This window comes from Prosopis cineraria, unplaced genomic scaffold, assembly GCF_029017545.1.
Source record: "Prosopis cineraria cultivar Desert tree isolate PC_DT_omini unplaced genomic scaffold, ASM2901754v1 PC11, whole genome shotgun sequence".
In the NCBI taxonomy this organism is placed as follows: Eukaryota; Viridiplantae; Streptophyta; class Magnoliopsida; order Fabales; family Fabaceae; genus Prosopis; species Prosopis cineraria.
Window position 1 is genome coordinate 36,954,765 of NW_026555342.1, and position 11,316 is coordinate 36,966,080.

General features: G+C 32.9%; 1 protein-coding gene across 1 annotated transcript; it reads right to left on the reverse strand.

Annotated features, from left to right (window-relative positions):
* Positions 1-828: 828 nt before the first annotated feature.
* LOC129285383 (F-box/kelch-repeat protein SKIP30-like) lies at positions 829-2,558 on the reverse strand. Its single transcript, XM_054921047.1, has 2 exons — positions 2,173-2,558; positions 829-1,522 (listed from the first exon to the last, which is right to left on the reverse strand). Exons 1-2 carry the CDS (start codon positions 2,556-2,558, stop codon positions 829-831), a joined length of 1,080 nt encoding a protein of 359 aa, XP_054777022.1.
* Positions 2,559-11,316: the final 8,758 nt, after the last annotated feature.

Here is an 11,316-nt window from a genome sequence, read left to right on the forward strand (position 1 = left end):
CCTTGTATATTAAATTTTATGTTGATATTATTTTTGAATTAGTTTTTGATATTGGGATTAGTCATTTTAAAAAAAAACATAAAAAGAGAAATTTCAAAAAATTTAGATTAAAAAAATAAATATGACTTATGCGAGAGCTCATTTTATGAGCACTCCTATAGAATTGACATACGGGAGCGCTCATTTATAGAGGGCTCCCATATATTGACATACATGAGCACTCCTACCGTATGTGCTCTTGAGGCATATTTTAAACCTTACATATATAAGAGCGCTTTTCAAAAGGCACTCTTGATTCTAATACATATAGGAGCGATTTGCAAAGTGCTTTCATATATTCCAAATTGTTGGATATAAGAGCACTCCCCAAGGCTTAAAAAAAATTGCTGATATAAACTTATTTTGTAATAGTGAACATTGTCACTTAAAAATTATATTTTAAATCATGATTACATAATTGTTATTTATTAAGAAACTTTAAATATTAGTTACATAAATGATAGGTATTAACTGTTATTTATTCTTTTTTTTTTGTAGTAGTGACGCCTCAAGCTACATGCACATATTTTGTTAATAATTCATATTTTATCTTATGTTTTCATTAATTATGTTGCCATAAAAATTTTCAAGCGGACAAATATGTTGTTAACTAGCTATTAGATTGAAAACTAACTAACTAATCCGAATCCAAATTTTCGCAACAAATTGACTATATAATTGAAAGGTCTCGTGCATATTCATTATAATATGATGGGTTATAAACAAATAAAAACTCATATAAATGTGCTCTACTTTGCTCCTAGCTTTAGTTTCAATATAATGAACTCATCATGAGAGCTGGACAACACAGCAATGGCCGCAAAGCTCTCTCTCTCCTTCTACTTCCATTGGCTCGAAGCTCCTCCATGCATCCCCTGTTGCTGACGTGTCGAATATGTGAACAACAGACGTTGTTCTTCCTGCTTCCTGCCCTCCTACTGTACCATAACCTGCCAGAAAATATAACTCACTCCTTATTGGAGCCATGGTTAGGTAAAGTCTCTGATTCGCTTCTAACGTTGAAAGACTCTGCTTGCGGGACCCATCAACTTCATTCCAAAGCTTCCCATCAAATGCTTCAACCTGTCCCTTCCATGCATTCAAGCAGTCTCCTGAGCTCAGAAGAGTCTCATTCACTTCCACAATCTGATTAGGTGGCACATCCAGCTGCCACATCCCCACCTTCAGGTCCCACTTCTCCTCCTTCGTGTTGTACACCTCACCAGAGCTTCGCTCCACCAGGCTAGGCACTGTTCTGTCTGAATCCTCTCTTTCAGCGAAACCTCCAATCACGTGCACTTTTCCTTGCCACGTCACCCCCACACATTTGTATCGCAATATGCGCAAATTAGGCAACGTTGTCCACGTGTCAGTGTTTGGATCATACACCTCAGCTGACGAGATGCCCCTGGCGCTCGCCAGCATGGACTTCCCCCCTGCCACGTAGATCTTATCTTCACAAACTGTGCAGGCAAAATCATACCTGGCCAGGGACGTTCCCACGTTATAGGAAGAAATTTGCAAAATGTTCACTCCTTCTTCTTGTTTTTTTTTTAATTTTTTTAACAAAATTACACACTACCCCCAAATTTCTGTTCCCCCTGTAAAAAATCAATTGTCCCACGTTGTTTTTAAAATTGTCAAGCATATATGCCCACTTCAGTAAAAAAATATAAGACATTTTTAATTGAATCAAAAATCTAATAAAATAGTTAATTATTTTCAAACTAATACTATCTTTTTATATTTATTCTTATTTAATAGGGTATTTTACTTTAAAATAAATATAAAGTAATTTATTTATTATGGATACTTTTGAAAAAAATATATTAATTACACTTTAAAACACTAAAAATATGTTTTACATTTTTAACAGTCAATATCCCAAAAAAATATTTTATAATTTTTAACGGAGAGAATATTTAAAAATATTGTTTACTCTTATATTTATTATAAAAATAAATTTACGATATAAATGAAATTAAGATATATTTTTAAATTTCTCATCTAATTGATTCATGTATTATTTTAATTAATATTTAGAATTATATTTTTTAAAAAAATAATATTAATATTTATATTTGATATAAATATTGCTTCTATTACCAAATTTTCCTGAGTTTGTCACTGTACCTTGCCACACCCAGAGGTGCACAGCTCGACCACTGGCTGCTTTGGAAGTCGTAACGTAGCACTGTAGGTACAACCTGGACGCCTACATCAACCCAGTCAGCGATATCGTCGGATACATGAACCCTCTCCTTGTGACAAACTTGGCCTCCGATGATATAAATTGAGTCTCTCAAGAAAACCATGGAAAAGCCTTTCAAAACTTGGTCATCCATGAGGCCAGGAATAGAGCCGACATCGGTCCACGTGTTAATGGATGGATTGAATAGCTCTATCCAGTTGGTGACACAACCACTTGAGGTTGGTTCTCTTGGGCAGAACACAACGCAGATATGATAATTGCAAAGGAAATTTTCTGACGGTCGTGATGATGAGGGAAGAGAACCCATTATTGGAAGTTTTCCTAAATTCTCGCAAATTATGCTTCCTGGGTTAGTCAGTGCCAATGGCAAGTAGGAAATGTAAACATACAAGAGAAGACACGGATAAGATATACAGAAGGAGGACGGAGTGAACAATGCAGCTGGCTCGGGGGCATCGACTATGAACCTAAATTTGCGATGAGATCGATGATACATATTTTTTTTTTTCAAATAATATAAGGAATAGATTTCATTAACAGCACACAGATTATTATTTTTCTGCGATAAAATAGAGTTTAAAGTATACATTTAATGTTTTAACTTTACATAACATTTTATTTTAGTTCTTAATTTTATAAAGTGTCTTTTTAATCCTTTAACCTTAATACTGTCAGTTTTATCCTAATAAATTTTTATATTAAACTTTTAAATATTGGCAAAATATTATTAAATGTTAACATATTAAGTTTATTTTTTAAAAAATAACAGTGACTGATATAAAAAATAACCTTTTAAAACAAATGATGTTAGGGTTAAAAGACTAAGAAAATACTTTTTTAAAATTAAAGGACCAAATTAAATCTTATATAAAATTAGAAAATTAAAAATATACTTTAACCTAAAAAAGATAAATAGTAAATTTTTTCAACTAAATTGTTACTTATAAAAAAGTTGGGATAATGATGGAGCCACACCCTCGGTTAGGGGGCAATTTTATTCTTTAAGAAATTAATAATTTTAAAAATAATTTAATAAGTAAAAAATTAATTATACATAATTATTATGTTACCAGCCTTTAAGTTAAAAAGTTGAAAAGTTTGGATTCTAAGTCCATAGGAAAAATAAAATGAATTTAATGTTTAAAATATTAAAAAGATGAGGTGCAAAATATGAAAATGAAGAGTGCGAAATTTTAAATTCTATATCTATTAGATGTAAATGTAATTTTTCCAAGTGAGGGGGCATGTGCCTACCCTTACTTGTATGTGATTCCGTCATTGATTAAGTTTCAAACACTCAAGTATATATTTAAATGATAAGAACTCTTATTATTCACCTTAATTTTATTGGTTGAGGACACATATTCTTGCCCCTTTTAGTGACTTGTGTCAAAAAGCCTTGGGTAAATTAGAAATTTTTTTTTTCCGGATATACCTATGCCTTAAAAAATCATTCTGTGAGATTACATCAACGGATTTTTTTTGTCATGATTATATCAACGGATTCAAACATCAATGTAATCCTTATTGGGGATAGATCGAAACTGTTCCGATCCCTCTGTGGCAACGAGGAAGGGCAAATTTTTTTTTTGAAAATATAAAAATTAAGTCATTTAATTCTGCGTTGTTGTTAATAAGTTTTCATAATAATTCAAATGATTGGTTGCCAAAAGAGACTTTTGGTGTATACTATTAAACACCAGGATGTTCAAAACAGAACTAAATCGACCACACCAAACTCAACGGAACTAATGCAGTAAAAACATAGCAAACCGATTATTAATAAAGCTTGGTTTGGTTTTTTAAAATTTCAAAACCAAACATTTTGGTTCAAGTTTCGATTTTTTACCTCTTGAATCTTAAACAAACCTGAACAACACCTTTATATTTTTAATTTTTTATGATTAATATTAGAATATAAGTCTATTAGTTTTTAATTAATTTAAGTTTTTAATTAAAGCCTATGATATGGGGCAACCAAATGATAGCTCATGATAATTCAAAATTTATAGCATCCTACATTTAATGAATTAGAATAAGCATAAAAGCGCCTAAGTATGGTATTCTATACTATAAAGTAAGCTGCAAGTGATTGCATGCCTTATAAGAAACCTCCAATGCACATAATGATGAGTAAAGTTAGAGTGCATGCTTTATGTAGCAAGAAATTAACAAGAAATGAGAAAAGAGAATTAAATGCATGATTTACGGTGGAAAGAGAAAATTATGTATGTGTATGAGTAAGGAGAAATAAATATTGTTTTAATGCACATAAATCAAGGACATATTTTACAAGTGGCCAAATGCTTTGATAGAGACTTACACGAGTATAGTGTTTTTTTGGCATGCAAAACGAGGCAAGGCCGAGCCTATGTAAAATGTCCGAGAAAATTATCCAAATCAAATTTATGTAAGTACGTGCAAAAGCATGCATCTGGTAGACACGATTCCCAATGAATCAGTACAAGGTGACAGTCGGCTCTACAGTTGAAAAGTCTGCCAAGAAGTCAAAGTGGGCCCCACACCTAACATAAGATCATGCTGCTTGTCATCACATGTGTAAAAATAATTCAAAATTCATATTTGAATTAAATAAAAGGAAGGGGAAAAAGGATTAAAAGAAGACACCATGCAAGTCACAAATTACAAGTATGACATTAATGAGTCTTTTTAAAGAAGCCACTTTGTCTTAAAGTAAAGACAACAATTTTCCCACCCATTTGCAATTTTGTTCAGCCCCTTTAGAGTGGGAGAGAGGGGAAGAAAGGATTTTAGAGAGAAGGAGAAGAGGAAGAGGGAGATTTTGAAGTTCCTTGCCCAAATTCTAAGGTAAACCATAATTTCTTCAAGTTCTCTTCAATTTCGTTAGTTTCAAGCTTGCATGTGAGTTTGCTTCCTCAATCTCTTTCTCCTTCATGTTGAACGTGGGTTTGGGTGCTATAAATGGCGGAAAAGTAAGTGTTTAAGATATATATGGCAATGCATGTTGATATTCTTCATGAAAACCATAAGATTAAAAGCTTGTATATGTTATTTTTGTCTTGGGTGTTATGCTGTATGAATTTCTAGCTTGATTTCTAGACTTGTTTGAAGTTTTGGGACAATGGGAAGTGCTGTATAATTTTGATGTATGTGTGAATTTAAGGTTGGAAGTGTCCAAGAACATGTATGAGATTTAAATCTTAAGTTAATATTTGAGATTTAAACACAAGTTCATCACTGTCTAGATTTAAGTTTGCCTAATTTTGTGGTGGTTTTTGAAATTTGTATTTTGAATCTGACCACCAGATTTGGGACATTAATAGAGGATATGTTATTAAAAAGAGTCCTGTTTCACCCAAATCAAAGATGTACAAAATTAGTTATGAATTTAACAAATTAAGGCTAAAAATTTGGACGTGACAGGAAGAGATTTTATATAGTTGAACTTTATGTGTGATTCTAGAAATGTAGGTTGGATTGTCCACTTTACATTTTTATAAAATAATTCAGTTCAATTATTTTAAGTGGACACCGTAATTATGCTCATATAATTTTTAATGAATAAGTTATGAATTTTCAAATTTGGATTTAAAATCTGGAAAATGTATTGGCAAATCTAAAGCAATGTAATTCTTGAGTTTATGAGTTGTCTATGGTGCACAAGGTCTCTTGGAAATTATTTTCCATTGAAGAGTAAATCTTAAGATTTTATTCAAGACCTAGACCATGCCTAACTGATATTTCCATTGAAGAGTAAATCTTAAGTTATATAGTTTTGCTACTAAGATTCCCCCAAATCTCATCCCCTTTGACTAACCTTTCAGGCACTAATGGGACTAACAAAGGAAATGCTGAGGTATAAGTTGGGTGGCTTGCAGGTAGATAGAAGTTTACTATTGGTTAAGTTTGTATGTATTAGGGGACACTTAGTCCACCTATCCTTTGGACACTATGATGCCATGTAGATTATGGCATAAAAATATTATAATATTCATTGATGAATGTATCACATAAGTATACCATAATGTTATAAGAGGATAAAGGTATGTAGTGAGGGAAAAAGAGTAACATGCCATACTAAATTAAGAAAGAAAGAGATCAAAAAGATAAGGATGGAAATCACATTAAAGCTCAAAGGACATAATTAAGTGTAAAAGAAGAGTTCTTTTTAAAAGATTGTCCTGAGCTAGGTAGTGATTGATCTTCCTTATCTATCTTCTCTATGTATACCATGCTTTAAAAGAGGTAAAGATGAGTTTAATTAATCAAGAAAAAGAAGGGTATGGTTTTAAAGAGTAGCTAAGAAATTTATTTTAAAAGTTCCATTGCGTATGTTTTGTAAGTGCTATTTTATTAACCTCTTACTATTTAATGGCATACTTAGAGTATAAAAAGTAAGATGTGGCAACAATCCTCTTATGGTTCTAGCTCTTTATCATTTCTTTCTAATGTGGCATCCATGGATTGCTTCATGTATTGAAGATCATATTGAATTTTTCTCATCATTTCTTAGATCGTTGAAACTTTATCTTGAATTGAATCCTCTTCATAGAAGGAAATTCCTTGTGATTCTTGCATAAGACACATGTAATTATCTTGACAATCATATGGACTTCCTTCACTATGGTCTTGAGCAAATGTAAGTTCTCCAATTGTTTAGTAGCAATTTCCTTCTTAGGATTCATGATGTGTTGATGAATATCCTACAAGAAAAGGACACTCAAAATAAAAATGGTAAGGAGACTCACAATGCACACAATATTTATTTCTTTGTTGATGAGGTGGGTTAAAATTGTATTGTGCTTGAATTTGGTTGTGATAAGGAGGTGTACATTCAATTATAGTTTTGAGGAAACATGATAAATTGAGACACATGGGCAAGCTCTAGAATGCAAAAACAAGTGACACTAGAAGAATGGAAATATTTTTTTTTACTTAAAACATAAAAGCAAAGAAATTTTTTTCTTTTTCTTCTTTTAAACTCAACAAACAATCAAAAAAATCAAACACAAAAAAAATTACTGAAATTAAAAGAGGAAAGAGTGAAATGCTCATTTGAAGATGTTGTGCTTGTTTTGGAAGTCCTGCAATTGGCTTTTTAGAAGTAGTGAACTTGTGGATTTTGTAACAGCAAATAAACACAACCAAATCCACTGAAAATTTGATGATATATAGAAGTGATATATAGGATAAGGATATAAAAATATGAGTTCAAAATTCCTTCCCAGTCATTTCCAAAATTTTTCACAAGCAAGTCAACAGTTCTGAACAAATAGAATTTTGTCTAGGTGACCTTGTCAGTTTTTAACAAACTTCCAATTGTGTTAAAGACAAAATTAAAGAAAGTGATAAACACAAGAAATATATCTAAGAGAACAAGGAACAATTCAATACTTGAACCAAGCAACTTGGACACACAGTGTAAAAATTATGCTCACTCAAATTTGTCTCAAGGTTTTGGAATTCTCTATGAAGGCTCCCTAGACTATATTGGCTTTCAAAAAGTGGTCAAAGCAATTCCCACATTCAAAATTGGTTAAACCCATTTTAAAGTGAAGGTAAGATGTATATCTTTCAAATGAAAAAAATTTCAAGTTTAAACTATCCCAAACCTGTTCCTAATTAATTTTTGAATTCAAGATAGAAATATTGAAAATAGAGTATTGTCAAGCTTTACATAAGGAGAAAAATGAAAATGCACACAATTTTTTTATTATTCAAACTTTTTGACAAAAAAAATCACATAACCAAATACTAAACTAAAAATTCAAAGAAAATAAATTAAAATACCAAGTAAACCTTCTTAAGAGTTAAACCTAGCCTCTCGACAACGATGCCAAATTTTGACAAGTGTAGTCACTTAACCCTCAAAATTAAACTAGAACTAACCTAATGTGGTATAAGGCCAACCATAGGTTTTCTCACAAGGAGGTGTGTAACATTCAAGAAAATTTAACCCTGGTTTATTAACCTAATGAGGGTAATTAGTGAGTTAATGAGGTGTATGGCCAGAGGGGCTTAACTTGGTAAAATTGTTGTGATTTCGGCCTTCGAAGTGGGTTTGGATTGATGGCGGGCCACCCGAGCAAGGAAAGAGGAATAAAAAGTAAAGAATTATTCTCTGTGTCACATGCCACGGTGCGTGGTTGGTCTATTACAGCATACAGAGGCAAATCTAAATAACGAGCTCCTTTGTGCCATGCGTCGCGGCGTACAGCCAAAAATTAGATATATCTGATTCATTCTGTACAAGAAAATAGAAGAGAGAAGAGGAAGAAAATGGAGAGAATGTTGGAGCTCTATTAGGGCATTCTCATTGGCTTCCATTGTTGGTGTTTTGAAGCTCCTAAACACCCAAGATAAGTTTATGGTGCCTTTTTCTTCCTTTCTCTCCCTCATTTATGATGATTTATGGTAGGGTTTGAGTTGGGAGATGGATTTTCGGTCCATAAGAGTATGGGTCTAATTCTATTGGTTAAAATAAGTATAATAGAAGTTGTTTAATGTATTGAAACACCACATTGATGATTTTGAAAGTAGTTAGTCTATGGAAACATTTAATATTCAAAAAATTGATAAATATGGTAGTTGAGAGAGGTTAAGGTGCATTAATGGAATTTAATTAGCCCATTGGGTATGTATGGGTAGTGATTAAGAGTTGATAAAAATAGAATGTCTGGAGTTTTATGTTGATAAAGATTCAAGAGTTAGATAATAATGAAATTCTTGCAGTATGGATGTAGAGAGGTTCATTTTTGGCACCATTCGAGCTTGTTGAAACTTTGAGAAGTTGATATATTAAGGGGTAAACCTTTGAGCTCTCAAAAGTTTAAGGTAATCGGGAGAAACTTAACTTTTATGGTTGAATATTAATTATGTTGTGAAATATGATTAATGATTTAAATGTATATGCATTCTGGCAATGTTTGACTTGTGAAATGATTTTGGGAAAAGAAATGTTGATTTTGCCACTTATTTGTGATTTAAAAGTTGCTTGTGGCATGTTGTTACAAAAGTGGAGATTTGTGATATATAATATGTTGAATGTGTGGAGTGATTTAAAATGAGTATATAAGATTGTTTGCCATAAATTTATTATTGAAATGATAATATGTGATAAATATGCACAGCATGATCATTGGCAGAAATTAGCTTAGGGAGAGGAGTAGATTGATTTAAATCCATGTGGTATTGACAATGACCATTGGAATCGAGAACTAGCCTTGGCACCGACCGTTGGAATCGGGAGGTAGCCCTTGTCCTATGGTTGATTCGAGACTGTCCCACTTATTTTATGAGGGACTCAAATATAACTAGACTCTACCAGTTTATGAGGAGGCTAGATTAGGGGTACGACACCCCATGGTTATTAGTATTGGGGGAAACCAGATTACATAAATGAGTGAGTTTACCCTGGCCCGGTAGCTCCTCACAAGTGGAAGGCTGGGTTAGTCCATGAAGGATGTAGCTATGTGATAGCCACCGGTTTCGTGTTGGAGGTAAAGGAGAATATAAGGTTGGGATATGATCATGCATATAAGTCCGGCCACATGGTTGTTAGTTTTGTGATCCGGTATGTGTTGAGGGTGCATGGTTGTTATTTTTACGACCCTGAGTTATGTTTTACAAAATAACATGATAAAATGTGTTATGGCAAGCCCGATCACATGGTTGTCAGTTTTGTGAATTGTGGCTGAGTGTTTATGCGTAATATATGTGCTTATTTGCCTATTTGCATCTATTTACAATTAATATACAACTGTATGGGTTAAGTGAAACTTAGTTACTGAGTGGTTGTACTCACCCCTCAATTCTCAATATTTTCAGGACCTAGCTCATCGGATCTGAGTCAGGAAAAACATATAGAGGCTTAGGATTTGTGGAATAATCCTCTATATGCCTCTCTTTTGTTACTGTCATATGTATTTGTTAATGTAATTGCCAACTAGGATTATTTGACATGATTTATGCACTACTTGCATGATTTTGTGTATAACTAGTGTATTTTGTGCCCTGGGTTAGTGAGTTTTAGTTGTGAACCTATGAATAAGGCCTAAATACTTGTGCAAGTAGAGACATATGTATTTTGAGAAATTTAGAATGAAATTGTTGATTTGTGCAATATTTCCTCCCCCTTTATGTTTTGTGAAAAATGGGGTTGAGGTGATTTTATGAGATAAGTGTTTTTGATTGTTTGTGGTGCGTTGCGCGAGTTTGCAAGAGTCCATTGAGTGTGGTCGGATGGTTGGTGTAAGCTATTGGTACATGTGGCTGAGTTGGGACACCCCATTTGAGAGATTTTGTGAAAAAGTGGTCAAAATGGATTTTGGTGTCCAACTTTTTATAGAAAATGAGTTTGAGTATGAAACTGGTGTTATTTGCTAGAGCTAGGAGAAAGCTCCGTGTAGACACCGAAATTACATCAATTAGACATTAGACAGAGATTTGAGACATGTTGGAAGTTCGTTCCCCATGCTGTCAAATGACAACACTGATGCTGTCAAATTACGTGCAATGCATCACGGCGTACATACCGTAAGCCGTGGCGTACATGACACTTTCTGCAAAAAATTTGTTTTTGAGTTGTAAAACTCATTTTTAGGTTCCAATTGATTTTCAAGCTTCCGTTTTGCTTTCAAAACTTTGATTTGGATTTATTAAATCATGTTTGAGATTTGAATTGTCGAGATTGAGATTCCTTTAAAAGAATTTTAAGAAATTCCTTTTATAAACTTTACAATTTGGTAATGTTATGAGGGTTAAACCCTAGATTACCATAATTTGGAGTCAATTGTGGATTAATCTCAATGAGATTACAAAGTGATTCACATTACCTAGGCAAATTAACTTTGTGAATAAGTTAATAAAATGAGTGAAATTGTTACCTAATCAACTAGTGAATCAAAGTTGTAAACTAAACCTAATTGTGATTAGTGAACTTCCCTATTGAAGTAGGAACCCTAGGACATTATTAATGGAAAAATCCTACCTTCTAATTGATTACGGTAGCTTACTCAACTTCTCCCCTTGGCTGGAAAAATGATCACTTAAGACAACTATCCTAAGCAATTTAGCCTCACTAA

Excerpts from the sequence above, each read along its gene's own strand:
- LOC129285383 (XM_054921047.1), bottom strand. The coding sequence starts at position 2,558 with ATGGGTTCTCTTCCCTCATCATCACGACCGTCAGAAAATTTCCTTTGC. Across the intron at positions 1,523-2,172 it reads GCACCTCTGGGTGTGGCAAG|GTATGATTTTGCCTGCACAG; the intron begins GTACAGTGACAA and ends GTCCCTGGCCAG.